The following is a 16,499-nucleotide window of genomic DNA, read 5'->3' as shown; positions in this document are numbered from 1 at the left end:
GAGTGGCTGGAGAAACGGAGGAGTGTCTGGGCGAACGCTGGGTGTGTTTGTGACCTCAAACCAGGAACGACGAGCACTGAACTGATCACACTGGAAGAGTAAGTCTCGAGCTACTCAAACTGCACAGAGAAATCTTTTCGCAATATTGCGAATCTTTCGTTCGCAATTTTGCTAAGCTAAGATTCACTCCCAGTAGGCGGCGGCTTAGCGTGTGCAAAGCTGCTAAAAGCAGCTAGCGAGCGAACAACTCTGAATGAGGGCCATAGTGCTGTGTATTGTGTGACTGATGTGGCTGTGCATAGTGCTGTATATTGTGTGACTGATGTGGCTGTGCATAGTGCTGTATATTGTGTGACTGATGTGGCTGTGCATAGTGCTGTATATTGTGTGACTGATGTGGCTGTGCATAGTGCTGTATATTGTGTGACTGATGTGGCTGTGCATAGTGCTGTGTATTGTGTGACTGATGTGGCTGTGCATAGTGCTGTATATTGTGTGACTGATGTGGCTGTGCATAGTGCTGTATATTGTGTGACTGATGTGGCTGTGCATAGTGCTGTATATTGTGTGACTGATGTGGCTGTGCATAGTGCTGTATATTGTGTGACTGATGTGGCTGTACATAGTGCTGTATATTGTGTGACTGATGTGGCTGTACATAGTGCTGTGTATTGTGTGACTGATGTGGCTGTGCATAGTGCTGTATATTGTGTGACTGATGTGGCTGTACATAGTGCTGTGTATTGTGTGACTGATGTGGCTGTGCATAGTGCTGTATATTGTGTGACTGATGTGGCTGTGCATAGTGCTGTATATTGTGTGACTGATGTGGCTGTGCATAGTGCTGTATATTGTGTGACTGATGTGGCTGTGCATAGTGCTGTATATTGTGTGACTGATGTGGCTGTGCATAGTGCTGTATATTGTGTGACTGATGTGGCTGTGCATAGTGCTGTATATTGTGTGACTGATGTGGCTGTGCATAGTGCTGTATATTGTGTGACTGATGTGGCTGTGCATAGTGCTGTATATTGTGTGACTGATGTGGCTGTGCATAGTGCTGTATATTGTGTGACTGATGTGGCTGTGCATAGTGCTGTATATTGTGTGACTGATGTGGCTGTGCATAGTGCTGTATATTGTGTGACTGATGTGGCTGTACATAGTGCTGTATATTGTGTGACTGATGTGGCTGTACATAGTGCTGTATATTGTGTGACTGATGTGGCTGTGCATAGTGCTGTATATTGTGTGACTGATGTGGCTGTGCATAGTGCTGTATATTGTGTGACTGATGTGGCTGTGCATAGTGCTGTATATTGTGTGACTAATGTGGCTGTGCATAGTGCTGTATATTGTGTGACTGATGTGGCTGTGCATAGTGCTGTATATTGTGTGACTGATGTGGCTGTGCATAGTGCTGTATATTGTGTGACTGATGTGGCTGTGCATAGTGCTGTATATTGTGTGACTGATGTGGCTGTGCATAGTGCTGTATATTGTGTGACTGATGTGGCTGTACATAGTGCTGTATATTGTGTGACTGATGTGGCTGTGCATAGTGCTGTATATTGTGTGACTAATGTGGCTGTGCATAGTGCTGTATATTGTGTGACTGATGTGGCTGTGCATAGTGCTGTATATTGTGTGACTGATGTGGCTGTGCATAGTGCTGTATATTGTGTGACTGATGTGGCTGTGCATAGTGCTGTATATTGTGTGACGGATGTGGCTGTGCATAGTGCTGTTTATTGTGTGACTGATGTGGCTGTGCATAGTGCTGTATATTGTGTGACTGATGTGGCTGTGCATAGTGCTGTATATTGTGTGGTTGTGCATAGTGCTGTATATTGTGTGACTGATGTGGCTGTGCATAGTGCTGTATATTGTGTGACTGATGTGGCTGTGCATAGTGCTGTATATTGTGTGACTGATGTGGCTGTACATAGTGCTGTATATTGTGTGGTTGTGCATAGTGCTGTATATTGTGTGACTGATGTGGCTGTGCATAGTGCTGTATATTGTGTGGTTGTGCATAGTGCTGTATATTGTGTGACTGATGTGGCTGTGCATAGTGCTGTATATTGTGTGACTGATGTGGCTGTGCATAGTGCTGTATATTGTGTGACTGATGTGGCTGTACATAGTGCTGTATATTGTGTGACTGATGTGGCTGTGCATAGTGCTGTGTATTGTGTGACTGATGTGGCTGTGCATAGTGCTGTGTATTGTGTGACTGATGTGGCTGTGCATAGTGCTGTATATTGTGTGACTGATGTGGCTGTACATAGTGCTGTATATTGTGTGACTGATGTGGCTGTACATAGTGCTGTATATTGTGTGACTAATGTGGCTGTGCATAGTGCTGTATATTGTGTGACTAATGTGGCTGTGCATAGTGCTGTATATTGTGTGACTGATGTGGCTGTGCATAGTGCTGTATATTGTGTGACTGATGTGGCTGTACATAGTGCTGTATATTGTGTGACTGATGTGGCTGTACATAGTGCTGTATATTGTGTGACTAATGTGGCTGTGCATAGTGCTGTATATTGTGTGACTGATGTGGCTGTGCATAGTGCTGTATATTGTGTGACTGATGTGGCTGTGCATAGTGCTGTATATTGTGTGACTGATGTGGCTGTGCATAGTGCTGTATATTGTGTGACTGATGTGGCTGTGCATAGTGCTGTATATTGTGTGACTGATGTGGCTATACATAGTGCTGTATATTGTGTGACTGATGTGGCTGTGCATAGTGCTGTATATTGTGTGACTGATGTGGCTGTGCATAGTGCTGTATATTGTGTGACTGATGTGGCTATACATAGTGCTGTATATTGTGTGACTGATGTGGCTGTGCATAGTGCTGTATATTGTGTGACTGATGTGGCTGTGCATAGTGCTGTATATTGTGTGACTGATGTGGCTGTGCATAGTGCTGTATATTGTGTGACTGATGTGGCTGTGCATAGTGCTGTGTATTGTGTGACTGATGTGGCTGTGCATAGTGCTGTATATTGTGTGACTGATGTGGCTGTACATAGTGCTGTATATTGTGTGACTGATGTGGCTGTGCATAGTGCTGTATATTGTGTGACTGATGTGGCTGTGCATAGTGCTGTATATTGTGTGACTGATGTGGCTGTACATAGTGCTGTATATTGTGTGACTGATGTGGCTGTGCATAGTGCTGTATATTGTGTGACTGATGTGGCTGTACATAGTGCTGTATATTGTGTGACTGATGTGGCTGTGCATAGTGCTGTATATTGTGTGACTGATGTGGCTGTGCATAGTGCTGTGTGTTGTGTGACTGATGTGGCTGTACATAGTGCTGTATATTGTGTGACTGATGTGGCTGTGCATAGTGCTGTATATTGTGTGACTGATGTGGCTGTGCATAGGTCTGTGTGTTGTGTGACTGATGTGGCTGTACATAGTGCTGTATATTGTGTGACTGATGTGGCTGTGCATAGTGCTGTATATTGTGTGACTGATGTGGCTGTGCATAGTGCTGTATATTGTGTGACTGATGTGGCTGTGCATAGGTCTGTGTGTTGTGTGACTGATGTGGCTGTACATAGTGCTGTATATTGTGTGACTGATGTGGCTGTGCATAGTGCTGTATATTGTGTGACTGATGTGGCTGTACATAGTGCTGTATATTGTGTGACTGATGTGGCTGTGCATAGTGCTGTATATTGTGTGACTGATGTGGCTGTGCATAGTGCTGTATATTGTGTGACTGATGTGGCTGTGCATAGTGCTGTATATTGTGTGACTGATGTGGCTGTGCATAGTGCTGTATATTGTGTGACTGATGTGGCTGTGCATAGGTCTGTGTGTTGTGTGACTGATGTGGCTGTACATAGTGCTGTATATTGTGTGACTGATGTGGCTGTACATAGTGCTGTATATTGTGTGACTGATGTGGCTGTGCATAGTGCTGTATATTGTGTGACTGATGTGGCTGTGCATAGTGCTGTATATTGTGTGACTGATGTGGCTGTGCATAGTGCTGTATATTGTGTGACTGATGTGGCTGTGCATAGTGCTGTATATTGTGTGACTGATGTGGCTGTGCATAGTGCTGTATATTGTGTGACTGATGTGGCTGTACATAGTGCTGTATATTGTGTGACTGATGTGGCTGTGCATAGTGCTGTATATTGTGTGACTGATGTGGCTGTGCATAGTGCTGTATATTGTGTGACTGATGTGGCTGTGCATAGTGCTGTATATTGTGTGACTGATGTGGCTGTACATAGTGCTGTATATTGTGTGACTGATGTGGCTGTGCATAGTGCTGTATATTGTGTGACTGATGTGGCTGTGCATAGTGCTGTATATTGTGTGACTGATGTGGCTGTGCATAGTGCTGTATATTGTGTGACTGATGTGGCTGTGCATAGTGCTGTATATTGTGTGACTGATGTGGCTGTGCATAGTGCTGTATATTGTGTGACTGATGTGGCTGTGCATAGTGCTGTATATTGTGTGACTGATGTGGCTGTGCATAGTGCTGTATATTGTGTGACTGATGTGGCTGTGCATAGTGCTGTGTGTTGTGTGACTGATGTGGCTGTGCATAGTGCTGTATATTGTGTGACTGATGTGGCTGTGCATAGTGCTGTATATTGTGTGACTGATGTGGCTGTGCATAGTGCTGTGTGTTGTGTGACTGATGTGGCTGTGCATAGTGCTGTATATTGTGTGACTGATGTGGCTGTGCATAGTGCTGTATATTGTGTGACTGATGTGGCTGTGCATAGTGCTGTATATTGTGTGACTGATGTGGCTGTACATAGTGCTGTATATTGTGTGACTGATGTGGCTGTGCATAGTGCTGTGTATTGTGTGGCTGTGCATAGTGCTGTATATTGTGTGACTGATGTGGCTGTGCATAGTGCTGTATATTGTGTGACTGATGTGGCTGTACATAGTGCTGTATATTGTGTGACTGATGTGGCTGTACATAGTGCTGTATATTGTGTGACTGATGTGGCTGTACATAGTGCTGTATATTGTGTGACTGATGTGGCTGTGCATAGTGCTGTATATTGTGTGACTGATGTGGCTGTGCATAGTGCTGTATATTGTGTGACGGATGTGGCTGTACATAGTGCTGTATATTGTGTGACTGATGTGGCTGTACATAGTGCTGTATATTGTGTGACTGATGTGGCTGTGCATAGTGCTGTATATTGTGTGACTGATGTGGCTGTGCATAGTGCTGTATATTGTGTGACTGATGTGGCTGTGCATAGTGCTGTATATTGTGTGACTGATGTGGCTGTGCATAGTGCTGTATATTGTGTGACTGATGTGGCTGTGCATAGTGCTGTGTATTGTGTGGCTGTGCATAGTGCTGTATATTGTGTGACTGATGTGGCTGTGCATAGTGCTGTATATTGTGTGACTAATGTGGCTGTACATAGTGCTGTATATTGTGTGACTAATGTGGCTGTGCATAGTGCTGTATATTGTGTGACTGATGTGGCTGTACATAGTGCTGTATATTGTGTGACTGATGTGGCTGTACATAGTGCTGTATATTGTGTGACTGATGTGGCTGTACATAGTGCTGTATATTGTGTGACTAATGTGGCTGTACATAGTGCTGTATATTGTGTGACTAATGTGGCTGTGCATAGTGCTGTATATTGTGTGACTAATGTGGCTGTACATAGTGCTGTATATTGTGTGACTGATGTGGCTGTGCATAGTGCTGTATATTGTGTGACTGATGTGGCTGTACATAGTGCTGTATATTGTGTGACTAATGTGGCTGTACATAGTGCTGTATATTGTGTGAATGATGTGGCTGTGCATAGTGCTGTATATTGTGTGGTTGTGCATAGTGCTGTATATTGTGTGACTGATGTGGCTGTGCATAGTGCTGTATATTGTGTGACTGATGTGGCTGTGCATAGTGCTGTATATTGTGTGGTTGTGCATAGTGCTGTATATTGTGTGACTGATGTGGCTATACATAGTGCTGTATATTGTGTGACTAATGTGGCTGTGCATAGTGCTGTATATTGTGTGACTGATGTGGCTGTACATAGTGCTGTATATTGTGTGACTGATGTGGCTGTACATAGTGCTGTATATTGTGTGACTGATGTGGCTGTGCATAGTGCTGTATATTGTGTGACTGATGTGGCTGTACATAGTGCTGTATATTGTGTGACTGATGTGGCTGTGCATAGTGCTGTATATTGTGTGACTGATGTGGCTGTACATAGTGCTGTATATTGTGTGACTGATGTGGCTGTGCATAGTGCTGTATATTGTGTGACTGATGTGGCTGTGCATAGTGCTGTATATTGTGTGACTGATGTGGCTGTGCATAGTGCTGTGTATTGTGTGGCTGTGCATAGTGCTGTATATTGAGTGACTGATGTGGCTGTACATAGTGCTGTATATTGTGTGACTGATGTGGCTGTGCATAGTGCTGTATATTGTGTGACTGATGTGGCTGTACATAGTGCTGTATATTGTGTGACTGATGTGGCTATACATAGTGCTGTATATTGTGTGACTGATGTGGCTGTGCATAGTGCTGTATATTGTGTGACTGATGTGGCTGTGCATAGGTCTGTGTGTTGTGTGACTGATGTGGCTGTACATAGTGCTGTATATTGTGTGACTGATGTGGCTGTACATAGTGCTGTATATTGTGTGACTGATGTGGCTGTGCATAGTGCTGTATATTGTGTGACTGATGTGGCTGTGCATAGTGCTGTATATTGTGTGACTGATGTGGCTGTGCATAGTGCTGTATATTGTGTGACTGATGTGGCTGTGCATAGTGCTGTATATTGTGTGACTGATGTGGCTGTGCATAGTGCTGTATATTGTGTGACTGATGTGGCTGTACATAGTGCTGTATATTGTGTGACTGATGTGGCTGTGCATAGTGCTGTATATTGTGTGACTGATGTGGCTGTGCATAGTGCTGTATATTGTGTGACTGATGTGGCTGTGCATAGTGCTGTATATTGTGTGACTGATGTGGCTGTACATAGTGCTGTATATTGTGTGACTGATGTGGCTGTGCATAGTGCTGTATATTGTGTGACTGATGTGGCTGTGCATAGTGCTGTATATTGTGTGACTGATGTGGCTGTGCATAGTGCTGTATATTGTGTGACTGATGTGGCTGTGCATAGTGCTGTATATTGTGTGACTGATGTGGCTGTGCATAGTGCTGTATATTGTGTGACTGATGTGGCTGTGCATAGTGCTGTATATTGTGTGACTGATGTGGCTGTGCATAGTGCTGTATATTGTGTGACTGATGTGGCTGTGCATAGTGCTGTGTGTTGTGTGACTGATGTGGCTGTGCATAGTGCTGTATATTGTGTGACTGATGTGGCTGTGCATAGTGCTGTATATTGTGTGACTGATGTGGCTGTGCATAGTGCTGTGTGTTGTGTGACTGATGTGGCTGTGCATAGTGCTGTATATTGTGTGACTGATGTGGCTGTGCATAGTGCTGTATATTGTGTGACTGATGTGGCTGTGCATAGTGCTGTATATTGTGTGACTGATGTGGCTGTACATAGTGCTGTATATTGTGTGACTGATGTGGCTGTGCATAGTGCTGTGTATTGTGTGGCTGTGCATAGTGCTGTATATTGTGTGACTGATGTGGCTGTGCATAGTGCTGTATATTGTGTGACTGATGTGGCTGTACATAGTGCTGTATATTGTGTGACTGATGTGGCTGTACATAGTGCTGTATATTGTGTGACTGATGTGGCTGTACATAGTGCTGTATATTGTGTGACTGATGTGGCTGTGCATAGTGCTGTATATTGTGTGACTGATGTGGCTGTGCATAGTGCTGTATATTGTGTGACGGATGTGGCTGTACATAGTGCTGTATATTGTGTGACTGATGTGGCTGTACATAGTGCTGTATATTGTGTGACTGATGTGGCTGTGCATAGTGCTGTATATTGTGTGACTGATGTGGCTGTGCATAGTGCTGTATATTGTGTGACTGATGTGGCTGTGCATAGTGCTGTATATTGTGTGACTGATGTGGCTGTGCATAGTGCTGTATATTGTGTGACTGATGTGGCTGTGCATAGTGCTGTGTATTGTGTGGCTGTGCATAGTGCTGTATATTGTGTGACTGATGTGGCTGTGCATAGTGCTGTATATTGTGTGACTAATGTGGCTGTACATAGTGCTGTATATTGTGTGACTAATGTGGCTGTGCATAGTGCTGTATATTGTGTGACTGATGTGGCTGTACATAGTGCTGTATATTGTGTGACTGATGTGGCTGTACATAGTGCTGTATATTGTGTGACTGATGTGGCTGTACATAGTGCTGTATATTGTGTGACTGATGTGGCTGTACATAGTGCTGTATATTGTGTGACTAATGTGGCTGTGCATAGTGCTGTATATTGTGTGACTAATGTGGCTGTACATAGTGCTGTATATTGTGTGACTGATGTGGCTGTGCATAGTGCTGTATATTGTGTGACTGATGTGGCTGTACATAGTGCTGTATATTGTGTGACTAATGTGGCTGTACATAGTGCTGTATATTGTGTGAATGATGTGGCTGTGCATAGTGCTGTATATTGTGTGGTTGTGCATAGTGCTGTATATTGTGTGACTGATGTGGCTGTGCATAGTGCTGTATATTGTGTGACTGATGTGGCTGTGCATAGTGCTGTATATTGTGTGGTTGTGCATAGTGCTGTATATTGTGTGACTGATGTGGCTATACATAGTGCTGTATATTGTGTGACTAATGTGGCTGTGCATAGTGCTGTATATTGTGTGACTGATGTGGCTGTACATAGTGCTGTATATTGTGTGACTGATGTGGCTGTACATAGTGCTGTATATTGTGTGACTGATGTGGCTGTGCATAGTGCTGTATATTGTGTGACTGATGTGGCTGTACATAGTGCTGTATATTGTGTGACTGATGTGGCTGTGCATAGTGCTGTATATTGTGTGACTGATGTGGCTGTACATAGTGCTGTATATTGTGTGACTGATGTGGCTGTGCATAGTGCTGTATATTGTGTGACTGATGTGGCTGTGCATAGTGCTGTATATTGTGTGACTGATGTGGCTGTGCATAGTGCTGTGTATTGTGTGGCTGTGCATAGTGCTGTATATTGTGTGACTGATGTGGCTGTACATAGTGCTGTATATTGTGTGACTGATGTGGCTGTGCATAGTGCTGTATATTGTGTGACTGATGTGGCTGTACATAGTGCTGTATATTGTGTGACTGATGTGGCTATACATAGTGCTGTATATTGTGTGACTGATGTGGCTGTGCATAGTGCTGTATATTGTGTGACTGATGTGGCTGTGCATAGTGCTGTATATTGTGTGACTGATGTGGCTGTGCATAGTGCTGTATATTGTGTGACTGATGTGGCTGTGCATAGTGCTGTATATTGTGTGACTGATGTGGCTGTGCATAGTGCTGTATATTGTGTGACTGTGGCTGTACATAGTGCTGTATATTGTGTGACTGATGTGGCTGTGCATAGTGCTGTATATTGTGTGACTGATGTGGCTGTACATAGTGCTGTATATTGTGTGACTGATGTGGCTGTGCATAGTGCTGTATATTGTGTGACTGATGTGGCTGTGCATAGTGCTGTATATTGTGTGACTGATGTGGCTGTGCATAGTGCTGTGTATTGTGTGGCTGTGCATAGTGCTGTATATTGTGTGACTGATGTGGCTGTACATAGTGCTGTATATTGTGTGACTGATGTGGCTGTGCATAGTGCTGTATATTGTGTGACTGATGTGGCTGTACATAGTGCTGTATATTGTGTGACTGATGTGGCTGTACATAGTGCTGTATATTGTGTGACTGATGTGGCTGTACATAGTGCTGTATATTGTGTGACTGATGTGGCTGTGCATAGTGCTGTATATTGTGTGACTGATGTGGCTGTGCATAGTGCTGTATATTGTGTGACTGATGTGGCTGTGCATAGTGCTGTATATTGTGTGACTGATGTGGCTGTGCATAGTGCTGTATATTGTGTGACTGATGTGGCTGTGCATAGTGCTGTATATTGTGTGACTGATGTGGCTGTGCATAGTGCTGTATATTGTGTGACTGATGTGGCTGTGCATAGTGCTGTATATTGTGTGACTGATGTGGCTGTGCATAGTGCTGTATATTGTGTGACTGATGTGGCTGTGCATAGTGTTGTATATTGTGTGACTGATGTGGCTGTGCATAGTGCTGTATATTGTGTGACTGATGTGGCTGTGCACAGTGCTGTATATTGTGTGACTGATGTGGCTGTACATAGTGCTGTATATTGTGTGACTGATGTGGCTGTGCATAGTGCTGTATATTGTGTGACTGATGTGGCTGTGCATAGTGTTGTATATTGTGTGACTGATGTGGCTGTGCATAGTGTTGTATATTGTGTGACTGATGTGGCTGTGCATAGTGTTGTATATTGTGTGACTGATGTGGCTGTGCATAGTGCTGTATATTGTGTGACAGATGTGGCTGTACATAGTGCTGTATATTGTGTGACTGATGTGGCTGTGCATAGTGCTGTATATTGTGTGACAGATGTGGCTGTGCATAGTGCTGTATATTGTGTGACTGATGTGGCTGTGCATAGTGCTGTATATTGTGTGACTGATGTGGCTGTACATAGTGCTGTATATTGTGTGACTGATGTGGCTGTGCATAGTGCTGTATATTGTGTGACTGATGTGGCTGTGCATAGTGCTGTATATTGTGTGACTGATGTGGCTGTGCATAGTGCTGTATATTGTGTGACTGATGTGGCTGTGCATAGTGCTGTATATTGTGTGACTGATGTGGCTGTGCATAGTGCTGTATATTGTGTGACTGATGTGGCTGTGCATAGTGCTGTATATTGTGTGACTGATGTGGCTGTGCATAGTGCTGTATATTGTGTGACTGATGTGGCTGTGCATAGTGCTGTATATTGTGTGACTGATGTGGCTGTGCATAGTGTTGTATATTGTGTGACTGATGTGGCTGTGCATAGTGCTGTATATTGTGTGACTGATGTGGCTGTGCACAGTGCTGTATATTGTGTGACTGATGTGGCTGTGCATAGTGCTGTATATTGTGTGACTGATGTGGCTGTGCATAGTGCTGTATATTGTGTGACGGATGTGGCTGTACATAGTGCTGTATATTGTGTGACTGATGTGGCTGTACATAGTGCTGTATATTGTGTGACTGATGTGGCTGTGCATAGTGCTGTATATTGTGTGACTGATGTGGCTGTGCATAGTGTTGTATATTGTGTGACTGATGTGGCTGTGCATAGTGTTGTATATTGTGTGACTGATGTGGCTGTGCATAGTGTTGTATATTGTGTGACTGATGTGGCTGTGCATAGTGCTGTATATTGTGTGACAGATGTGGCTGTACATAGTGCTGTATATTGTGTGACTGATGTGGCTGTGCATAGTGCTGTATATTGTGTGACAGATGTGGCTGTGCATAGTGCTGTATATTGTGTGACTGATGTGGCTGTGCATAGTGCTGTATATTGTGTGACTGATGTGGCTGTGCATAGTGCTGTATATTGTGTGACTGATGTGGCTGTGCATAGTGCTGTATATTGTGTGACAGATGTGGCTGTGCATAGTGCTGTATATTGTGTGACTGATGTGGCTGTGCATAGTGTTGTATATTGTGTGACTGATGTGGCTGTGCATAGTGTTGTATATTGTGTGACTGATGTGGCTGTGCATAGTGTTGTATATTGTGTGACTGATGTGGCTGTGCATAGTGCTGTATATTGTGTGACAGATGTGGCTGTACATAGTGCTGTATATTGTGTGACTGATGTGGCTGTGCATAGTGCTGTATATTGTGTGACAGATGTGGCTGTGCATAGTGCTGTATATTGTGTGACTGATGTGGCTGTGCATAGTGCTGTATATTGTGTGACTGATGTGGCTGTACATAGTGCTGTATATTGTGTGACTGATGTGGCTGTGCATAGTGCTGTATATTGTGTGACTGATGTGGCTGTGCATAGTGCTGTATATTGTGTGACTGATGTGGCTGTGCATAGTGCTGTATATTGTGTGACTGATGTGGCTGTGCATAGTGCTGTATATTGTGTGACTGATGTGGCTGTGCATAGTGCTGTATATTGTGTGACTGATGTGGCTGTGCATAGTGCTGTATATTGTGTGACTGATGTGGCTGTGCATAGTGCTGTATATTGTGTGACTGATGTGGCTGTGCATAGTGCTGTATATTGTGTGACTGATGTGGCTGTGCATAGTGTTGTATATTGTGTGACTGATGTGGCTGTGCATAGTGCTGTATATTGTGTGACTGATGTGGCTGTGCACAGTGCTGTATATTGTGTGACTGATGTGGCTGTGCATAGTGCTGTATATTGTGTGACTGATGTGGCTGTACATAGTGCTGTATATTGTGTGACTGATGTGGCTGTGCATAGTGCTGTATATTGTGTGACTGATGTGGCTGTGCATAGTGCTGTATATTGTGTGACTGATGTGGCTGTGCATAGTGCTGTATATTGTGTGACTGATGTGGCTGTGCATAGTGCTGTATATTGTGTGACTGATGTGGCTGTGCATAGTGCTGTATATTGTGTGACTGATGTGGCTGTGCATAGTGCTGTATATTGTGTGACTGATGTGGCTGTGCATAGTGCTGTATATTGTGTGACTGATGTGGCTGTGCATAGTGCTGTATATTGTGTGACTGATGTGGCTGTGCATAGTGTTGTATATTGTGTGACTGATGTGGCTGTGCATAGTGCTGTATATTGTGTGACTGATGTGGCTGTGCACAGTGCTGTATATTGTGTGACTGATGTGGCTGTGCATAGTGCTGTATATTGTGTGACTGATGTGGCTGTACATAGTGCTGTATATTGTGTGACTGATGTGGCTGTGCACAGTGCTGTGTATTATGTCTCCTCAGCAGTGAAAGCTTGAATAATACAGTGTGTGTAATGCTGATAGATCTTTTTTAGTTTTGTTTTTGGGAGCGGTGGTTGCACAGGTAATCGTACATTAAACAATGGCACATCTGAATTGGGCAGCACGGATGGTATAATGGTTAGCATTATTGCCTCACAGCACTGAGGTCATGGGTTCGATTCCCACCATGGCCCTAACTGTGTGGAGTTTGTATATTCTCCCCGTACTTGCGTGGGTTTCCTCCGGGTACTCCGGTTTCCTCCCACAATCCAAAAATATACTGGTAGGTTAATTGGATCCCAACAAAAATTAACCCTAGCGTGAATGTGTCTGTGTGTACATGTGATAGGGAATATAGATTGTGAGCTCCACTGGGGCAGGGACTGATGTGAATGGGCAAATATTCTCTGTAAAGCGCTGCGGAATATGTGTGCGCTATATACATAACTGGTAATAAATAAATAATAAATAAATTGTGCTATTGCAATTAATCTGGGATGTAACTTTTCTTACATTTTTATCGCAATCTTCTTTATGGTCGTTGTCTAAATGTGTCTTGGAAATGAAACTTGTACATTATCCATACTACTTTCTGTAAATATGATCTGCTTTAGCCCAAATACAACAATTGAAGTATTCGTTTGTTTTAATTACAGGGTTCTTGCAGCAATAAAACCAACAGTACTGTTTTTATCAGCCATACTTTGATGAAGAATATTTACAAATGGTCTTATGTTTATAGCCTTAATGAAACAGTGGTGTAGTCTTGTTATATTGGCACCCACCAAATATTTACCCGACAAAGATGATTTTATGTAATATGTTATAGGACAACAAATAAATTATCTATTTCTATGTCTTTCCTAATAGCTGCCCAGCTGGACAGTATTGGCTTCAGCATCATCCGGAAGTGTATCCAAGCTGTGGAAACAAGAGGTGAGGACGAGTGTTGCTGTGCAGCAGATGGTATAATGCTTGGGTCAATTTGATGATCTTAATCAAGGCTGCACAGCTGTCTGTGACATTGTGTTTATCTCACCTGTTTAGGAAGCAAATTAGTGTTAGTCATCAATATAAATAACTGCAAATGATTCCAAGATCTGAAACCATTTATTTGCAATTCTTCTTATTCCGATTGCATTTTAATATGCTTTGAATTTACACTCAATGCTTTTTTTATTGAAAGGGACATGGAGAAAAACGAGATTGATGGTAAGAACTTACCGTTGTTAAATCTTTCTGCGAGGTACACTGGGCTCCACAGGGAATGACATTGGGGTATAGAGTAGGATCATGATCCGAGGCACCAACAGGCTCAAAGCTTTGACCTTGTTCCCAGAATGCCTAGCGCCGCCTTCTCTATAACCCCGCCTCCGTGCACAGGAGCTCAGTTTTTGTTAACCAGTCCAATGCAGTAGCAGGCAAAAGAGATGACAACTGTTAGTAGCCACATACACCACATTCTCGCGACAGGAGAAAGTGTCAGCGGCTAATGCCATACCAACCAAAAGAAGCTAAGTGCGTCAGTGTGGGCGCCCTGTGGAGCCCAGTGTACCTCGCAGAAAGAGATTTAACAATGGTAAGTTCTTACCATAAATCTCATTTTCTGCTGCGGGGTACACTGGGCTCCACAGGGAATGACATTGGGGATGTCCTAAAGCAGTTCCTTATGGGAGGGTACGTACTGTAGTGGGCACAAGAACCCGGCGTCCAAAGGAAGCATCCTAGGAGGCGGAAGTATCAAAGGCATAGAACCTTATGAACGTGTTCACTGAGGACCAATGTAGCCGCCTTGCACAATTGTTCGAGGGTCACACCACGGCGTGCCGCCCAAGAAAGTCCAACTGACCGAGTAGAATGGGCCTTTATGGTAGCAGGAGCTGGAAGGCCAGCCTGTACATAAGCATGTGCAATCACCATTCTAATCCATCTGGCTAGGGTCTGCTTGTGAGCCCGCCAGCCACGTTTGTGAAAACCAATCAGAACAAAGAGAGAATCCGACTTCATGATGGAAGCAGTTCTCTTCACGTAGATAAGGAGAGCCCGTACCACATCCAAAGACCGCTCTTTGAAAGACAAATCTGCTGATTAAGGTGGAAAGAAGACACCACCTTAGGTAAATACCCGATCACGGTGAAAAATCAGATATGGTGACCTACAAGACAAGGCACCCAAATCCGACACCCTTCTAGCAGAGGCAATAGCCAGCAGAAACAATATCTTAAGAGAAAGCCACTTAAGGTCTGCAAATTCAAGAGGCTCAAACAAAGACCCTTGCAACGCCTCCAAAACCACCGACAAGTCCCAAGGGGCCACAGGCGGGATATAGGGAGGTTGAATCCGCAACCACCCTGAGTGAACATATTTACATCAGGTAAAGTCGCAATTTTTCTCTGAAACCAAACCGACAAGGCAGAAATATGAACCTTGATGGAGGCCAGACGAAGGCCCAAGTCTAGGCCCTGTTGTAGAAAGGCCAAAAGTTTGGCCGTACTAAACTTGTAAGCACCATGATTGTTAGTTGCGCACCAAGCAAAGTAAGAATTACAGACCCTATGGTAAATCCGAGCAGAAGACGGTTTTCGGGCCTTCAACATGGTTTGAATGACCGCCTCAGAAAATCCTTTGGCCCTCAAGACGGAAGCTTCAAGAGCCACGCCGTCAAAGCCAACTGGGCTAAATCCTGATATACACAGGGGCCCTGAACGAGAAGATCTGGGCGCTGTGGAAGTAGAAAAGGACGCTCTAACGAGAGACCCTGAATGTCTGAGAACCAGTGCCGTCTTGGCCATGCGGGAGCGATCAGAAGTAGGGTCCTTCTTGTTTTAACTTCCTTATTACTCTGGGCAGGAGTGACACCGGAGGGAACCCGTATGGCAGCTGAAAGTGCCATGGAATTGCCAGTGCATCCATGAACGCTGCTTGAGGATCCCTTGTCCTTGCTCCGAAGACCGGACCTTGTGATTGTATCGAGACGCCATCAAGTCCACATCTGGAAGGCCCCACCTGTCCACGAGGAGTTGAAACACTTCTGGATGGAGGCTCCACTCTCCAGCGTGTACGTCCTGACGACTGAGAGAGTCCGCTTCCCAGTTTAGGACCCCGGGAATGAACACTGCCGATATGGCTGGCAGATGGCGTTCCGCCCACTGAAGAATCCATGATACTACCCTCATTGCCATGCGGCTTCGAGTGCCACCTTGATGATTGATGTATGCCACCGTGGTGGCGTTGTCTGGCTGTACTTGAACAGGTCTGTTCTGTATTAAATGCTGGGCCAATTTCAATGAGTTGAACACCGCCCGCAATTCCAGAATGTTTATCGGGAGGAGAGATTCCTCCTTGGTCCACCGACCCTGAAGGGAGTGTTGCTCCAACATCGCGCCCCAACCTCTCAGACTGGCATCCATAGTCAGAAGGACCCAGTTGGAGATCCAAAAGGGATGACCCCTGCTCAATCGTTGGTCCTGAAGCCACCAGGTCAGTGACAGACGGACCAAGGAGACAAGGAGATCATTTGAGAC

The 16,499-nt window shown here is 44.3% G+C and overlaps 1 protein-coding gene across 3 annotated transcripts in view; it reads left to right on the top strand.

The window, feature by feature from the left end:
• The window catches only part of ARHGAP26 (Rho GTPase activating protein 26), a 1,013,198-nt gene that overhangs the window by 451,387 nt on the left and 545,312 nt on the right, over positions 1-16,499 (top strand). For all 3 annotated transcript variants that reach the window (XM_063928129.1, XM_063928130.1, XM_063928128.1), the window contains exon 13: positions 13,846-13,911. In XM_063928129.1, the coding sequence (XP_063784199.1) occupies positions 13,846-13,911 (66 nt within the window). The remainder of the gene's footprint in view (positions 1-13,845; positions 13,912-16,499) is intronic.

The sequence above is a fragment of the Pseudophryne corroboree genome, chromosome 6 (genome assembly GCF_028390025.1).
Source record: "Pseudophryne corroboree isolate aPseCor3 chromosome 6, aPseCor3.hap2, whole genome shotgun sequence".
NCBI classification, from domain to species: domain Eukaryota; kingdom Metazoa; phylum Chordata; class Amphibia; order Anura; family Myobatrachidae; genus Pseudophryne; species Pseudophryne corroboree.
The sequence above is the reverse complement of the archived record's forward strand: the minus strand, read 5'-3'. Positions and strand labels throughout refer to the sequence as shown.